The sequence below is a fragment of the Centroberyx affinis genome, unplaced genomic scaffold (assembly GCF_046629955.1).
Source record: "Centroberyx affinis isolate AG114_WGS23_722 - 3 ecotype Tasmania unplaced genomic scaffold, CSIRO-AGI_Caff_v1 ptg000053l_1, whole genome shotgun sequence".
Taxonomy (NCBI): Eukaryota; Metazoa; Chordata; class Actinopteri; order Beryciformes; family Berycidae; genus Centroberyx; species Centroberyx affinis.
In genome coordinates this window covers 188,609-207,838 of record NW_027278765.1, presented here as the reverse complement: position 1 = coordinate 207,838, position 19,230 = coordinate 188,609, and the positions used below count along the sequence as shown (strand labels likewise).

The 19,230-nt window shown below is 41.9% G+C and overlaps 1 protein-coding gene across 3 annotated transcripts in view; it reads left to right on the top strand.

Moving 5' to 3' along the window:
• Positions 1-19,230, top strand: part of dyrk1b (dual-specificity tyrosine-(Y)-phosphorylation regulated kinase 1B) — a 69,228-nt gene that overhangs the window by 25,441 nt on the left and 24,557 nt on the right. For 2 of the 3 annotated variants that reach the window (XM_071519051.1, XM_071519045.1), the window contains exon 1: positions 7,511-9,764. The exons of the other annotated variant lie outside the window; for it this stretch is intronic. In XM_071519051.1, the coding sequence (XP_071375152.1) occupies positions 9,659-9,764 (106 nt within the window). In that variant the 5' untranslated portion in view covers positions 7,511-9,658. Of the gene's footprint in view, positions 1-7,510; positions 9,765-19,230 lie in introns of those variants that run through there. 3 annotated transcript variants of the gene reach the window in all.

Here is a 19,230-nt window from a genome sequence, read left to right as displayed (position 1 = left end):
TGAGTCCCGGAGTCTGCTCGCCTCCTCGCGCTGCCGTTGTAATCTCCGCTGTCTGAGCGCGAGCACAGCTGAACGTGATTTAGTGGAAGCCAGTCAGTTTCTCCGCGGAGGGAAACACTGACGTTTATTCACATTTATTCACTAATATACCCACAGTAGTGCGTTTCAGCACCGTCACTATACCGTCCCGACTGAGAGGGGCGAGCATCGGGCTCGGCGGCGGAGGAAGGCGACGTGAAACGGCTGCGTCTAATCGTAAAGCCAGTTTAAGTCCAATGTTAAGAAGCTGCTATTCTGGCCATGCAATATGCTGTGTCACTCCCCAAGATCAAGTATGGAAGCTGGATTTGAGTTTACAATGAGGTTATAACACACAACTAAAGAAAAAAAAAAACATTTAATAAAATAGACAAATGAATAAATAAATCCTTGCACCTAAAAAAAAAAAAAAACCCTACACGACTGAATGATCCCTATACAGTGGGATGGTCCTGATTTTATGTTTTATGCTAACTTTCAGTGCAAATGAGCTCCAAAGGCATGAAGTGCATAAATATTTACTGCCAGAGCACTATAAATCTGAATGAGTTTATAACTGCAATTACAGCTGTCCTGGGAGAATGAATTTGTCAGTGAAAAAAAAAAAAAAAAAAAAAAAAAGAAACGGCCCTGCTTAAATCCTAGGTAACTTATCCATAAAAGCTAATTTGAATATGAGTTTGAAATTCGTGTTTTGCGATATTGTTGTGACTGTGACCCCCCCCCTTTTCGGACCGAAGCGAGGTTTATACGCAAGGTGTGTGTTCGACGTTTCTAATTAAATGTCTTGTAAAAAAAAAAAAAAAAAAAAAACACATGACACTGGAGAGGCGTTCTGCCAACTGTTAGTGAAATGACTTCTTACATCATCATGGATGTAAAATGTTGCACTCAAACTCTGTGTTTTACCTGGTGTGTGTGTGTGTGTGTGTGTGTGTGTGTGTGTGTGTGTGTGTGTGTGTGTGTGTGTGTGTGTGTGTGTGTGTGTGTGTGTGTGTGTGTGTTAACGGCTCACATAATCAATCATGTTGGCGAGCACACACACCCTTACGGCTCTGGCAGAGAAAGTGCAGAGCAATTGTAGGTCATCTAGTCCTTTTGTGTGCTGTACTGTATGCAAATCCCCTGTCTCCCCCCCCCCCCAACACACACACACACATTACCTGTTGCTCATCTCTCTGTAATTTCTGAGCTGAGATTATTGTGCGGTTTGCATGATGACTGTAGATTTAGCAGTAAACTCAACTTGTTTTTCCTCGGGAGTGCGCACACACACACACACACACACACACACACACACACACACACACACACACACACACACACACACACACTCAATGGGCTACTGAAGGGGGATGAATGACAGCATAGTTAACCTCCATCTCCCTGTCTTTCTGTTTCTGTGCCCAGCCCCCATCCCCTGCCCTCCTGGTTGTCTCTGCTATAGCATGCCTGTCAGTGTGGATGCTCTGCTCTGCTAAGCTAACCGCTACTGGACACCGGTACAGCTAGCCAACACACACAACACACACACACACACACACACACACACACAGGAGGACCAGGGGCCCCCACTGGGTCACGGAAAGTCGGGGCATTTGTTACATTTCTCGATCAGAACGTATTTTCAAACTTCGATGGCATTAGATGCGTTTTCGGGCCCGACCGGAGTGGAAACCAGACGGGGGAAAAAACATGAACAAACCAAGAAGGAAGGTCATATTTTTTTTTTTTACATCATGGAAGTGCTGCATGGAAAGTCGTGGGAAAAGTCATGGAATTTTACGTCAGGGCCACAGAATGTACAGTCCGCTTCGGCTCGTTTCCTCAGCACTGTCAAGCTTTAGTCCAGTGATTCTCAACCTTTTTCATATCAAGGACCCCTAATTTAGTCCACATTTGGGGCCACAGACCCCCATTTGATGTGATTTTCTCTCTCGGACCCAAATCTGAGAATATTTTTATTGTTAGATATGACTTTTGTCCAGAATTCCATGACTATCTGTATTGTAGGGAGAGAGATAACAGAAAGCATGATCAAAACGGTCATTCTTCCACATTCTCTAATTGTGTTAACTTCTTGTAAATGAAATAATGCTGAAGTTTAACAATTAACCAATTTGCTGGGGACCCCCTGGAACCCCCTCAAGGACCCCTGGTGGTCCACCGGTCCCCATCTCGAGAACCACTCTAGCTTTGTCCTGTATGCCCTTATTTTGCCCATATGTTCTATTGCAGTGTGCTGTGTTGTGCTAACCCCTAGCACTTAAACATAAAGTAATAATATGTGCTAGACATAAGCCTAGACTTTCAAATGATGGGGAATAGCCAGATAGCAGCAGTACGCACAATATTCTCTATGTGGAGGTTTTACGATGCTAGTGTGCTGTTGCTTTTATAGCATGATTCTCTGGCTTAATTATGAAACATTATAAGCTGCAAATGACGAAAGATATTCCGCCTTTTAGTTACAGAAATCATCCCACTCTGCTTCCTGGGAACATCCGCGCATTCACTACCGACCGCACCACTGACACTGAAGGACATGCTACTGTATATGTGAGTGTAGCTCGGCAACAGACCGTACCAACGAGCCTGAAACTCATCATTGGATGCTAACCAAGATTTGAAAAGCAGCAGCATCTAGGTTAAAGGTCAAGCTGTCTGATAGCTGCTTTACGGGAGCGTGCTGACCAGACTGACGTTGCTCTGTCTCCCAGATGATTTCACTCGGCCGGGCTGATTTGTGTTATTGGGAAAAACAAACACAAGCACCGTTTTCATAGACGGAAATATCGCCACCTAGAACTGTGCACAGCAAACTGATATGGCTCAAGTAAACTTTTAATAGGCATGACACTGTGTGGGGAGAAAATATAGGCTTGAGTTTCGAGTGACCCTCATCTAGAGCGGCGGTTCTCAACGTGGGGTCCGGTGGACCACCGGGGGTCCTTGACACAGTTCCAGGGGGTCCCCAGCAAATTGATGAATTGTTAAACTTTGCTATTATTTCATTTACAAGTTAACACAATTAGAGAATGGAGGAGAATGACTGTTTTGATCATAGTTTCTCTGTTATTTCTCTACCTACAATACAGATAGTCATGGAATTCTGGACAAAATCATATATCTAACAATAAAAATATTCTCAGATTTGGGTCCGAGAGACAAAATCTCATCAAATGGGGGGTCTGTGGCCCTAATGTGTAGTAAATTAGGGGTCCTTGATATGAAAAAGGTTGAGACTCTGATCTAGAGTGATAAATGTTCACAAGAATGAGGAAAATGTCATATTTAAGCAAATATAGTCAAGGCGAAGTAGCGTAGATGTGAGGTAAAAAAAGTGGTTTATCAGTTTGTCAGATAGTCAACAGTCATTTTCATGACCGCTCCAAACCCTGTGTGGTCACTGGCAGTGTGTCCTCACACGACAATTGGCACATAAAGCGATTTATTAGCCAAAACATGACTAACGGGGAGGAAACCTCGCTGCCTGAGCGTGTTTGACAGACAAGGCAACAGCATAGCGTGGTGCCAGGAGCTCACGTGTATGCTGGAAGTAAGTGGAGTACAATTCAGAAGGTTATATTAGCAGATACAATCAGGAAGAGTCAACTCCTTCATGAATAATTACATAGCATGCCTCCATTTTTTTTAAATCATTAATAGTCTACCTGAATGTTAATAATTAGGGTAGGGTAACTGTTTTCAACACAAAGTAGCCTACAGAAAGTTCAAATAACTCATGTGGTTGCATACAGTATGCCTCCAGTTTCATGCATGCACAAAGTACGGAAGAGGATTAGGGCCACATGTGAAAAATTTATTTGAGTTCTGAATTTAAAGTCAGAATTCTGACTTTAATCTCAGAATTCTGACTTTAAACTCAGAACTCAAATACATTTTTCACATGTGGCCCTAATCCTCTTCCGTAACAAAGGTATTGGTAAGATTAAAAATGTGTCCGTCAAACTGACATTTGATGAACAATGTCTGGAAAAATAAAATGATCCAGCAAACACTAATCAGATTGTTGAGTATCGAATCCAAACGTTCAGTGTATCGCTGGGTACACCATGAGACAGCTGAGGTCTACCTTGTTCAGGAGGGATTGTTATATCTAACTAACCAACTAGCCCGACAGTAAACCTTTGACAGACCTGACACACACACACACACACACACACACTTATTGGCATTTTCAGCAGCTCAACGATGGCGGACGGTGCTATGAGCGAGCAACCGGCATCTCAACTTCATTTCAAAAGTGCATGTTCACATTTTTCCCCTCACTTTTCCATTACTTTTCATTTACACATGACTTTTTCCACATGTGTTTCATAACTAAGTTAGTCACTGTACCAAGGCGAGCCCATCACACCCGAGAGGCGAGTGTCATGCTACAGTCCATGGTGTCATGGCTACACCCAGGTGAAAATGTGGATTTATTTCATATTTGTCTCACAAAGCAAGTGTTGTTTGTAGTGTGTGATATCGTGTAAAGGACCATTGCTTTAGCTATTTTAACTTACTGTAGCATTCCCTCTCTTCTGTAATGTCTTTTATTAAGTAGATTGGCCAATACGAGTCATTGAGTCATGTAAACAATTACAGGAACAGGTGCATCAGTTGATTTATTTATTCATTTGATCAAATCATGCACTGACCACGCACCATCATTTTTATTATTATTAATAATAATAATAACAATACATAAAAATGATTCCACCAGTGGAAAAACGTTGCAATAACAACCAGATATAGGATTGCCTTATTACCTCATAGAGTGAGAAAATAGTAATCATGGATGCGTTTCAATTGGATTGGATTGGTTACTCTAGTTTGGTTCATGTGTTGTATATTAGGTCAGTTCATTTGGAATAAGAGTAAATTCCTCCTGTTAACAGATTATGATCACACACTGTGCTCTGTTTATATGAGTTTGTATGTATGCACAAAAAGTTGCTAATGCTGATTTTGTAGAATTTGTGACTCTCCAGCGACACAGTGGTATAGTTGATAAATATGGATGTTACATTTGAAGCAGCTGACAGATTGAGCCCAGAGAGATTGAAAACACTGAATAGCAATAGTGTCTCTTGATGCAATAGCAGGTTAGAGCATTGCTTCTCTGGTTTCTACCTTTGGGAGAGAGTTGTTCATGTGCTCAAATATTGATTTAACTGGTCAGGATTACAGGAATGTCATGAATTCTGTTGTGGAGTCGATTTTCCTTTTTAAAAGACTATTTGCATAGGACATGGGGACCTTATGGAATTGGGTATTACCCCAACTCATATGTCAAGAAGCCCCTCAGAAAAACAACAAAGTATGCCCTGCCTGAAGCAAACATGATGAGATTCATGGTGTTATAATTTGCAGTTCAAGTCAATGACAGTATAGCACTTAAAAAATTATTCACTGGGTAGATGTGCAACCACTGTGCGAATGGCAGCAATTTCTCATGAAGAAATAGTCAAAACAAAGCAAGAAACTAACCGCTTCCTTGTTGAAATTGCACTGCTATGCCAGTTCTGTGCCCAAACTTAGAAGGATGCGCATTTGCACAGGATTAGTATTATCAGGGGGCCCTTATCTTTGCACAGTATGTAATTACAGTAGGCAATTTGCAGTGGAATTTTTTACTTTACAAATTACTGACATGACAAATCTGCACGGGATTAAAATCACTGACAACCTCGGCAATTATTACAAATCACTGGATGTCCCCATGTAACACTGGTCCTGTGTGAATGCTGTTTTTAAGAAATAGAAGCCGAGTGAATCTGAAACGGATACATTAATTCAGCATTTTTTCTCCGTGCAGTGTAAATTGTGTTTTAGGGTGGATTTTTTGCTTTAAATTAGAACAAACTGCCCACTGGTTTATGACTGTGTGTGCGTGTGTGTGGAGCTGTTCCCAGGCAGCCTTGTGCCTGATTTAGCCGGAACGGTCGGATAGCAACAGGAACAACTTTTAGCGTTGGTTGGTTTGTGACGGGAAGTCACTCATCTCAGCTGTGGAATGTCACTCTATGGGCATGTGCTTATGGAAGCCCTTTCCCTCTCTCTCCTCTCCTCCCCGGCTATATCTCTTTCTCTTGCCTTCTCTCTCCCCCTCTTGTGTATCTCTCTCTCTCTCTCCCTCCCCCCTCTCCTTCTCTACCTGGCATCTTCAAACTATTTCCGCGTCATTCCTGCCTCGCGCCGTTTGAAGAGACACGGGGAAACCAAGCCGACCGCCCCGCCCACAGACCCGGCCGCTGGCCAATCGCAGCGAGGGACGGGACTCGCTCTGGCCAATCGCGTCGCGGCTGCCATGGCGTTGGATAGCAACAGAGCCTAGGAGGGCGCGTGCTGGGGGGAGGAGAGGGGCTGGATGTGCGCGCGCTTTAGCACAGAAAAGTTGAAATAATTTTGAAGGACTGGAGGAACAAAATGAGCCTGGCTGTATTAAAGGGTAGCAGAAATAAAACATGGCTGTTCTCTCATCTGCCTAAGTCTATCATTCTGAATACTTAATATATTTCAGTTTACTTGCCAGAGTCACGTCAGACATTACAAACGATAATGAAAGCTCTGTTGTCAGGTCTAAGCATGTGTTGTTGTCCGTTGTCATTGGGGAGAACGGTTCCGTGTTGATTTCCTGTGATCATCATAGTTTTAGTAAGGGCCAGCCTATTTATTTAGATATAAATATACCGTATAACTGTGAAAAAACATGCAGATTCTCTAAAGGGTTTTTCAATTTTATAGGTCTCCCTTTCTCTCTCCCTCTCTCTCTCTCTCTCCCTCTCTCTCTCTCTCTCTCAGATCTCAAACTGTTTCATTTTCAATCGAACGCTAGATACAAAACATTTGCATCGTATTTCAGAATGGGATTCCGATCATTATACTGGACATGTTGACTTCAGCTCGTCATATAGAGTTGGTGGTTAAATTCCAGACATACAGTATATATAGTTTTATATATACTGTATATTAACTATTATAAAGTGTTTTAGAAAGTGATTGTCCGTATGTATTTAGCCGTATTTATATCAGAGTTTCGATACAGAGGCTATATGAATAGTTTAAGTAAAAGGGTGTCTATTTATGTGTATATATAAAGTTCCAGTATATATCCTGCTGTTACTATAAATGGACAGGACAGGAGCGGCCTGCTTGGACCAGACTACTGCGGCCAGGGGGAAGTTTACTGCCCCTGTAACTGACATACATTCTGTTGTTGATAGTATTCGAGTTAAATCAGCCGGTCTGTGGGTCGTGGTAGATGTTAAACTCTTTGCCAAGTCTCGCTGGCGTCTTTTCGCTTTTGCGGTGCCTTTATCTGTCCTGGTTTTGACAGTAACGTGTGCGAAGCTGCGTCAGACAGGCCAGCTGCGACCCCCGGCCACAGGAAGATGGTACGGTCCGTATCGCAGGGTGGGGAGCTGAGCTGGAGTCGGGCAGAGACTCGGAATAACGGGGAACTACCGACAGGGAAACGGGGCGAGAAACATGAGCCGACGTCGCCCTTGCGAAGGTTTCCACCTCGGAGGATTAAAAAAGACAAACTAAAACCCTGAAAAAAAAAGGAGAAGACAACAGCGAAGGTGAGCGGAAGAGAGGACAACAGAAGAAGCGGAGGGAAACGGGAGGTTGTCAAGGGAAGCGCGTCAAGAAGCGAGCCAACTTAACCGAAGCTCCCAGGGAGGCGTCTGTCAGCAAGCTCAGGAACTTCAGTGGATTTGGTTTATTTTGAAACCAACCTCGTGCTTTTGTTTGTTTTAAACGTCGTTTCGGCGGTTTTAGTTTGGTAGGATTGCCTCGAAGGGGTATTGACTACTTCCTGGATCGAAATATATTTTGGTAAACAGAAGACAAAAGTGGCAGAGTTGGGAAGTGGAATACCGCCTGTCAACGGTTTGTCCTGCAACAACATATTGCTAGCACACGGGGAATCATTATCTGGCAAACTGTAGCCTCAGATATTGGATCTAAACTTATGCTATCGCTTTCTCCGCGAGAGGCGAAGAGGCGGTTAGTGGAGGTGTATTGTACCTGCCTGTGAGAGGACGTCGCTTCGCTCCTGCGTACAGGCGTGTGTGGATATCCAGCTAGAGGAACTATTTATTGTTATTCCTGGAACTATTCGGCGTCGAATCAACCCTTTGACCCGGACTGGTTTGTTCACGTGTGTCTGCCGTGCCCCTGCCATATGACAGGGAGACATTTTGTATAGTGTATCGGGGGTTAGGTTATTCTCAGGCTTCTTTTTAGCACAGCCCCCCTCTCCCCCTCCCAGAGGCTAGCAGTTAGCTAAGGCCAGCAGCTGACTTCTTCTGTAGGCGGGGGAAGGGGAGCTGAATAACAGTAAAACACACACACACACACACACACACACACACTACGTGAAGCTTAGGCGGTAGAGGCTCTGTGACATTGTCAGTGGAGGGCTGTGTGTGTGTCAGTGGATTAATCTGAGAGATAACATCACTCTCCCCTGCCCTACTCTGTCCAGTGCCCAGTCCCCTCAGAAAGTGTCAGTAATTGGACCTATTTTTAGTGTTAGGGATGGGGTAAAGGCAGGCGGCTGGAAACTCTAACCCCCCTCCACCTCCTCCTCTTCCACCCCTTCCACCACCCCGCCTCACCCAGTCCTCTTGACAGCATGTTACACTAGCCCGGTTAGCGCTGAGAGGTTACTGGTCTGGAACAACAGGCTAAGTTGGATGAGCTAAGCTTGCCGAAACAGTTAAAGTAAAACTCTGATATAACTAGTTACCACAGAGTACTAGTTACCTGGGAATACTAGATGTGCTGGATTGTACTGCTTGGAAGTCAAGCCTATTCTGGACTGTTCCAGAAGAAGTGAAGAACTAGTTTGAAAACGGTTACAGCACTGCTAGTTACTGTGTAGTTCTTGTTAAGCTTGCCCTAGACTAGTTGAACCTACCCTACACAAGTAGAGCCTATGCCTTTTACCATTTGGACATTTAGTTCATGCTCTTTAATCAGAGTACCTACTAGTTAAGATACTGGAATACTTGTTAGGTCTACCTTGGACTACCTAAATATCAGTCACCAGCGATCTGGAGTTGTAGAAACCTCCAGCACCCAGAAACAATGCATGAAACTACAGAAACAAACTTAGAAAGAAACTAACGTAACTAACCAAATATTCTATTACCCCCACTCCCCATGCCCACAGAGAAACAGAATATATATATATGTAGAAAGAGAGATCTATATCTATAGTGTTATACCACAGAAGAAGACAGAGTTTAATCCTTTATATTTTTACTGCAGAGAGACAGACAAGCTGCCTGTACGCCAGTTGGTTGCCTTAGAAACCACAGTAATAAATACAAAAAAAAAAAAAAAAAAAAAAAAACACACACACACACACAAGCCAGAGGAGACGGTGCCTTTTGATTGGTCGGTTGGTTTCCCACCACTTCAAGATCGAGTGATTTGATTGGATGTAAATTGTCGAAGTGAACTCTGGGATTGAAAAAAAAACGCTACGGCACGCCTGATGACCCCTACCTGACTCCCTTCGCTCTGCCCACCCATCACACGGCGTTTTTGATTGACAGTATTTCCCCGCTGGATCGACCAATCGCCAAGCATTTCCATGGTGATCACGTCGTCGTCGGTGGAGGAGAAGACTGCGCCCTCCAGCAGGATGGTCCAATCGGAGCCCTGGATCACCTCTGCCCTGCTCCGCAAGAACAACAAGAGTCAGTACACAAGACGCGCGCACGCGACACACACACACACACACACACACACACACACACACACAGAAACAGTGAAAACTCTCTTCCTCGTGTCACTTCTAAGTGTGCATCAGTATGTTATGGCGGTGTGTGTGCTGGAACGTTACACTGCTAGTGTGTGTGTGTGTCAGTATTTCTTTATTGTATTTATTTATTGTCAATATGTCATGGTGGCTGTGTGTGTGTGTATATGCCAGTATGTTACAGTGGTGGTGGAGTGTGTGTGTCGGTATGTTACGGTGGCAGTGTGTGTGTGTGTTTATCAGTGTGTTATGGTGGCGGAGTGTCAGTATGGTACAGTGGCGGCGTGTGTATGTGTGTCAGTATGTTAGACGGTGACTGTATGTGTGTGTGTGTCAGTGTGTTACAGTGGCGGTGTAAATGTGTGTTTGTCAGTATGTTACAGTGGCAGTGTGTGTGTGTGTTAAGACACGGGACCACGTCTTAACACGCCACCACTGTAACATACTGACACACACTGCCACTGTAAGTCAGACACACACACACACACACACACACACACACACACACAAGAGAGGCAGTGAAGGGTTTACTGTTGCTGGCTGACAGTTTCTTTTCATCAGCATCACCGCAGCTGAAATTGAAGCCTCAAGAGAAAGTAAGAGCACACTGTATTTCTGTGTGTGACACTGTGTGACTCTCACGCAGACACCGGTCACATATTCACAACTGAGTCCATGCTTTTCCTGTTTAGTAACACATGCAGAGTGTGTGTTTTGCAGGCCGGGATAGCTCACCCGACCAGAAAACGGCCTCACGTGGCTTCATGTCCCAGTTAGCATTAGCTTAGCTCGATCCGCGGCGTTTACGAGCCGAGAGTGGGATTCAAGACCGCCGCGATTCTTTTTGGTTGCGTTTGACTTGGAAATTTTGAGGAGAGAAAGTCAGAATCAGGCTGATAGTAAACCTTGGAAATTAGGTTCTAGCTTATTTATCCGCAGCGGTGGAAGAAGTACTCTGATCCTTTACTTAAGTAAAAGTACTAATACAGCAATGTAAAAAATACTCCAAGTAAAAGTCCTGCATGAAAACTCCTACTTAAGTAAAAGTACATAAGTATCAGCAGCAAAATGTAAAAGTATTAAAGTAAAAGTAGTGGTTTGGTCCCTCTGACTGATATTTTATTATATATGACATCATTAGATTATTAATACTGAAGCATCAGTGTGTAAGCAGCATGTTACTGTTGTAGCTGCTGGAGGTAGTTTGAACTACTTTATATACAGTTAGCTAGTTTAGTCCACTGGTTCCCAACCTAGGGGTCGGGCCCCTCCAAAGGGTCACCAGATAAATCTGAGGGGTCGTGAGATGATTACTGGGAGAGGAAAGAAGAAAAAACAAAGTTCTGATACACAAATCTGTTTTCAGTTTTTGGACTTTTTCTCTAATCTTTGATTTTTGCTGAAATATTGGATCATTTGAACATTTATTGAAATGAAACCATGTGAGGTTTAGAGGGAAAAATCACTATTTGGCGGAGCTGTTAACAACTCATAGACATCTGAAATGTGACCCCGACTACATACTGCTTTATATTATCCATTGTGTCAAATCTCCATCTGAAAAGTAACTTAAGCTGTCAAATAAATGTAGTGGAGTAGAAAGTACAATATTTCCCTCTGAAATGTAGTGGAGTGGAAGTATAAAGTAGCATCAAATGGAAATACTCAAGTAAAGTACAAGTATCTTGAAATTATACTTAAGTACAGTACTTGAGTAAATGTACTTAGTTACTTTCCACCACTGTTTATCCGGGGTTGACTAAAGACAGCGTTATGCCAGAGAGTTTATTTCACTGAGGGTTTGTCTTCACACATTCCCAAGGCTGCAGCAATCTATCTAGTTTACAAATCTGGGCACCGGGATAAACCCTGCCCTCATATTTACAACTACATTGTAGAACTCAAGCCCGCTTCACTGACCAATAAAATGGCCTGGCTTATACTCTTTGTCACAGAATACAGGCTCATTGAGAAGCAGGAAACATCGCAGTGATGAGTGCATTATTAATTAGAACCAAATTGCAGTTGTATGTGATTATAACAAGAAGACTCAACGTTGTATATCTGCTTATACTCTTCCCACTGTGCTGCTGCTTCAGATAGGCTGAACACTCTTTGCTTTATTTATTGTAAGAATATGTAGTCAATGAATGTGATTTATTACGATGCGTTCCAGCGGCTGTATAGCTGATGCTAACAGGTCAGATTGCTTTGCTTTAGGCTTAACCCCAAACTTTTAACACGGCAACAAGTGGTTACATCAGTGCAGTCTTCTCAATGTTTATGTCATTTAAGTGGATGTGATGTTAATGGTCAAAGAACGGCTTCCACATCGGACAATACTCATCATATTGTCTGACATCCATATTTCTTGGAATTATACACTTTTGCACCAACAGTTCTCTCGGTTACTGGGGCTCTAGCCAGTAACAATGGCGACATGGTTAGATTAGCTAGGCCAGTGGTTCTCAACCTTTTTCATATCAATGACCCTAATTTAGTCCACATTAGAGCCACGGACCCCCATTCGATGAGATTTTGTCTCTCGGACCCAAATCTGAGAATATTTTTTATTGTCAGATACGATTTTGTATCGAATTCCATGACTATCTGTACTGTAGGTAGAGAGATAACAGTGAAACTATGATCAAAATAGTCATTCTAAAATGACAAAATAATGAAGTTTAACAATTCATCAATTTGCTGGGGACCCCCTGGAATGCCCTCAAGGACCCCTGGTGGTCCCCGGACCCCACGTTGAGAACCACTGAGCTAGGCTATACTGGTCTGCTTTTGGTGCGTGTTGATCCATCTAACATGTTTTATGATGTTTATGTGTCCATCTAACTCTGTGCCTCTAGCTGTACTGAGGGAGTTAAGTTCTCTGTCATTACTTGTTTTTAAAATTGGCTCATTTCTAGAATAATTTCAAAAGAGCTCACTTGGATATTACTGAACAACATCCCCATGGATTTGTTTATACCAACATATATATACAATTACAATTACCGTCTTGTACACAAAAGGAATAGATTGGTGGTAGGTTTTCCTCTGTGCACTGTAAATTATGGGATGCTGCAGACTCCAGTTGATCAAACGGGGTTCACTCGACATGCTGACAACTTTTGACCTTAAGACCCAGGAAACACCTGTCCACCTCATAACTACACTGTGTGTGTGTGTGTGTGTGTGTTTGGGGGGCTGTCGGTATCAATGAATGGAAGATTAACAGTGGAGTAAAAGTTATTGAAAGAGGAAGAATAACCCAAATAAAAAAAAAACTCCCCGATCATACAAGTCCTAAGTCCTAGTTGTAACTAGCAAGAACAATACCAATATGCTACTCAGCAAAACTTCTGACATAGGCAAAGGAAGCTTCACTGTATGTAGTGTAATATGGAGTGTTGGATAGATGCATACAAACAGTCTTTGCATCAACACTGCTGACCGTCAGTGTGGCCTTTGGACTTCCTGGAAAACAATCAGTACATCACCTTGCTGGGGTCTGTGTGTGTGTGTGTGTGTGAGAGAGAGAGAGAGATAAAGTGTCATGTGATGTCAGGCTGATCTTTGTTCCTGTGCTGTCCTGTCTTGCTGTCTTTGCACTAACACCATGTTGCACTGGCTGTAATATCCCTTCAAGGTAGCTCAAATTAGCTCTTTTTTTATTTTGATTTTTTTTTTTGCGATATTGGGTTAAATTTCGCCGATTCCCTGATCTGATCTGTGGTTTAATGTTTGAATCCCAGCAGTTAGACTGTTCCCAGTAAAGGGATTCTGGTCATGTGATCATCCAGTGCTGGTTGAACTCTCCTGTGTGTGTGTGTGTGTGGATAGTTTTCCAGGTTTTAGGAGGACAGCTGTTGATTGGACCATATGTTCACTTCTGAATCTCAGTTGTCTTTCTTTAGGTTTAGGCGTGCTCAGTTAATAACGGGGCGACATGAGATTAATGTTTATCATTCCAGAAATACGTCAATATTATATTGTGATATAACTTAACAAAACAGGCAGGGTATGTATGTGTTTGACCAGGTTGTGCGGCTGGTGTTACAGTAGTGTATCTTCCACCAGCAAGACAGGAAGGACAATTAGACAGGAGTGTGAAAGCTTCACTTGGGTCCTCATGTCGGTTCCTGTAGTCTTTCACATAAAAGCTGTAAAGAACTGGGAATCTTTGATTGGCTGTAATCAACTTCTCATCCGTTTAGGGATCAGTAGGGAAACAAGGAAGCGGCAAAATCTGATTGGCTGTTGATGGCCGATGACCATGAAAAGTTAAGCTATGACCAACTTTTCTTGTCTGAAAAGCTTGTTGAGCATCCACACATTAGTCACTCAGCTCCATAGGAAATGAATTGATTTCTTGTGACGTGTTGAATGGGTCACTCACAGTGTGAATGTATGGTTACAGCATACAGTACCTGACCTCTGACCTGTAGGCAGTTTCACTATACTGAACTTAAAGGATAATTCTGGTGGTTTTCCAAACCTTGTCGGTTCGACCACCTTCTGACTAGGGCTGGGCAATAATTCAATATTATCGTTTATCGTCTTTCAGTGGAATCATATCGTGATGATATGAAGATATTTTGATATCGTGACACACATTTCTGCTGTCTGAATTGACAATGACAAGCAAATTTTACTTAAAAACATAAAATGAGGTATGGTAGGAATATTATTTGAATATTTCTGTTTTGTTTAACACCACACCTAACATTACCATTCGGTTCAATGAGATGAACATTCATTTGATTATTTAACGTGATTTTGCATACATGAACCATATCGTGAGATATATCGATATCGAGAAAAATCGTTATGATTATCATGATATTGATTTCAACCATATCACCCAGCCCTACTTCTGACCAGAGCGGCTTAACTCTAAACCAACCAGCTTGCCACCTGTATCTTCCATTGCTGTAACTGTGACAAAAAATGTCTGCAAAGGTTCAGTTATGTCATTTTCACACTGTAGTTAGACTGTAATGTGATCTTAGCCATCACTTCAAAACTTGCCTGTTTTCTCTGTGTTGCTGCCAGTCCTAATGAGTATGACTATATGAATATATGTGCAGGACAATGTTGATCCATTTGAAGTACAGCTACCCAAAGCTTCAGCATGCCTTTGCCATTCAGTGGAAGTCTATGCATGGAGAAGGTGTCACTTGTTGCGAATCGGATATGCTCAAGCCCAAACTCTATTTACATAAATATGCAACTTTCAAACCTAGGCTCCAACCTCAGGACTAGACTGAGCGTGATTGACAGGCCGGCAGAGAGAGCTGTCCTGATTGGTTGTTCAGACCCGGGCGCCCTCCCTCAGATTTAGGAGTGACAGATTACAGGGCCTGGGACAGTCACAGAGACCCGATCTTTTTCTCAGAGCGTTTGATTTGTCGATAGCTGTCGGGATGTAAAGTTTTCACCAAATATTATTATGGTTCTAAAAAAAATCCCTAGCCCAGCGTTAAATCTATACAGGCAACGTGAGTGTCACTGTATGGAAAAGATATGGTGTTTTGGTGCTTTTTGAAGGTTTTTTTTTTTTTCAAGGTTGCCTTCATGGCTTGAGACCAGCACATCCAGCCAACTCAATAACCTTGAAAAAGTCTTACAAAGTGGTATTATTTGTGATTTTTTTTTCAAACTGAACTGAATTTCATACATTTCTGCAATTCCAGATATTTCCCAAGCTAATTTTAGTTGAGTTAGTTTTCGTTTCTTCAGATAATGGAGATGTCGGCCCCAGCACCACTGGGCAACCATTGGCCAACAAGTCCACATTGTTTTTACAGTTTGCATTTTCACTTTGTTACATTAGAAGTAGCGCATGTATCACATTTCAACAATAGCCTTTTCTGTCTGTTCACCTTGTATGAGTTTTATTCTTTACTGAGACAGACTCCTTATCTACCCTGCCCCTCTTTTGTTCTTTTCTGTTCTGCCCTCATTTTCCCCTCCAATATAAAATGTTAAACCCGGTTTGCATTGAGCATCACTAGAGCCGAGGTGTTATGTTAATCACTGGTCTCTGGTCTTTGCTCCAGAAGGCTGCATTTTGCGTCCGTACTTAACACCGAACTTAACGCTACCAAATCTCTGAAAATTCAAATCCATCACGTCCCATAAGAAAAGATGCCGAAGCAATATTTGAGCCATGTCTGATCGAGGCGAGTGTGTTTTTGAACAGCTGAGGTGAGTCATTTAAATCCGAAATCAGACAGGCTTCGGGAGTTTCGGTCTCAAACTGTCTTCATATTGTTTTCACACAATCCAAGATTAACTTTGGTGATGATATTCTCCGTTTTAAAGATATAGGGGTCCAAACTGGGCTCCAAAATGGTCACCATCTTGGGGTGCAAAACTTTTATGCAAGTGTATTTTAGGCAATAAAGGAATTAAAAATCGAATTTTTATCGTGGAAATTACATAGAACACATAATCACCAAGGTATATAGGATGTATTAAAAGGGGATAAAAAAATCATATTGTGGGCATATTAGTACACTCTTGTGTCTTTCACAATTTAAGCACATTTTATCATCCTTAAATCCAAAATAATTCTATCATAATGCACATTTTGATGTAATATGCACTTTGAACACCGGGGGCATTGCACTTAAATGAAGGTGTTTCCACAGACCTAATGATGTACTGCAGAGTGCAAACACAAGAAGGTTAATGGAAATGCTCAGCTAGTTGGACATTCAGAATGATGTTGCTCAGTCGAAGCACATTCAGACGTCATTTGAAATTTCCTCTAAGCCTGTCTATCTCTGGTTGAAATCTTTTTTTCCACGATGGTGTCTGTTCCATCCCCCCAAACTAATTGCATCAATCAGCTCATTAACTCTTCCTTTTGTGCCGGTGAGCAGCCTGTATTTTTGAGGCCAGGTGCATAGAGGATGTGGCACACTCCTTTCATACCCAAAGTAGAGGGGGAAAATGGCTCAGAGGAGAGCAAGTGCCAGTTAGTTCAGTTCAGCAGGTGAGCGCAAATATATGGGACTGAAACACCCGGAAATACATTACAGTGCATATGTGTGTGTATCTGGTGACTACTATTCCTAATCGACGGCAATATTATCTGGACACAAAAGAAGCGACTGGGTTATACAATTCACAAAAAGAAATTGAGAGAATATAGTAATCCCTCCAAATCTTCTTTTTATCCCAATTATTTCTAGAGAAATTGCTATCTGAAAAATACTGTCCGATTTAAAAAAAAAAAAATGGCCATTCTGGACCTTCATTGGACCTTTACTTGTTGTGAGCTACTTTGAAGTCAGGGCCCAAGCTACTACTCATGTGGCTGGTTAAAGAATGTGTTCAAGGAAATTTGGCCAATTCTGAGACAAAGGTGTGACTGTCTGATTTCAGATGGAATGACCCGAGTCTCTTTAACCTGTTCAGTCTTCATTACACACCAAGAGACCAGTGCCAATTTCTTCATGAACTGTGTTCGATGAATACAGTTGAAATAGATCATGCATGCGAGGTAGTTATTGCTCAAAGAAAAAGAAAGCAAGTGTCAGAAATTAACTTTTTGGCTCACCTGCCAAGGAAATGAAAAAGATTTAGGCCAAGAATACTTTTTACTGGACAAAATAAGTAATATGTCACCCTAGGGCTGGGCGATATGGACAAAATCAAATATCACAATATTTTTGACCAAATACCTTGATATCGATATTGCGACAGTAGAGTAGGGATGACTATTGGTGCTTTCACAAAATATTTACACAATGAGATTTTTGATAAATCATCATCAGTAATGTGGATATAATGACTAGTCTGGTAAGTTCAGAAAATGACATCACTTTACTGTAATGCAGCCTTTAAAACCAGGAAAAGACAACACTTATGCCATATCACGATATTACGATATCCAAATCTAAGACGATATCTAGTGTCATATCACGATATCAATATAATATCGATATATTGCCCAGTCCTATGTCACCCTACCTGTTTTCCATGCTGTTTTGGGTACAGAATCAGGTTAGTTGTGTTAATTTCAAACTTTTTCGTTCACTTATACAATGGATGAAGTAATAATAGATTTAGATGCTAACAATTAATGCAGAGCCAGTGTAACAGGCAGCCAATTAGAGGCATTGTTTTGCTTGGATGTGGTCCGGTACAGTGGTCAGCAGGGACCAAGTTTGAGAACAGTCAGAGAAAAGACAAAAGATCGGATATAACCGAGGCTTTCAAGTGGTAACTTAATTGTAGCTGGTGTGTAACTGGTAGCAGTGCTAGTGTTGTGGCATTTAGGCAGGACATCCAGCAAGCTTTTTCTTGTTCTTTGCACCAGCCAGCATTGTAAAGCTTGTCCTCCTATTATTGTGCTGTCCTAGAGAATGTGTGGACTACTGAGGACGCTGTGGGTTTGGACCTCTTGGTGTCGGTGGTCCTGGAGAGGCTGTTCGGTCTCACGCTCTGTCCTCATATGCAGGATGGCTTGATTCGGGTGATTCTGGCATGATATAAAGACTAATTATAAATATTGGCTATATGTGGGACTGCGTGTTAAGAAGTAGAGATGTTCCGATACCATTTTTTCCTTCCCGATACCGATTCCGATACCTGAACTTGCGTATCGGCCGGTACCGAGTACCGATCCGATACCAGTGCGTTAAAAAAAAAATATATATATATATTATTATTATTTTTTAACAGCTGTATACTACTAACCCTGTATGGATGTGATATGATTGCTATCATTGTTCTATGGCCTGGCTCAGGTTAAACCCTTTGTAAAACATGAACAAATACATACAGAGAATGAATGCCATAGAACTTTTATTATCTAGTTTGACAGTCAGTCATAACTGAAAAAGAACATAAATAAATAAATCTAGGAATAAATAACAATTCCTTTAAAAAACTGTTAATGTGTAGCCACAATTTAGTTTAATAAAAGACATTTTAAAATTTTAGATAGTACAAGTATAGATTTCCGGGAAAACGTCTGTTTTATCCGGCTGGAACTACTTTAAAGTAGATTTTTTTTCAGAGCTAATAAATTTCTTGATATTGGACTCCTGTACTCGCCGATACCCGATCCAGCATTTTAGGCTGTATCGGAGGCATTTCCGATACTGGTATCGGTATCGGAACAACTCTATTAAGAAGGCCTGTGTGGCTCAATGATACACACAGCTAGACTTAAGCCTGCGAGGCCTCACTCCCCTCTACTTTTGCAAACCATTCCTGTAAAAGCAACATGCCAAACATCCATATTGTTAAATTTTCAGATGATAAAGCCGGTTGACGATTTTGTCCAGTGGTGTGATGGCCATTTCCTCTTGCTTTGTGAATGTCAGCAAAATATATGTGAAGACCCCAACAGAAGACCACCAGTCAGTGGTAATCCAAACTCCAAATACCTG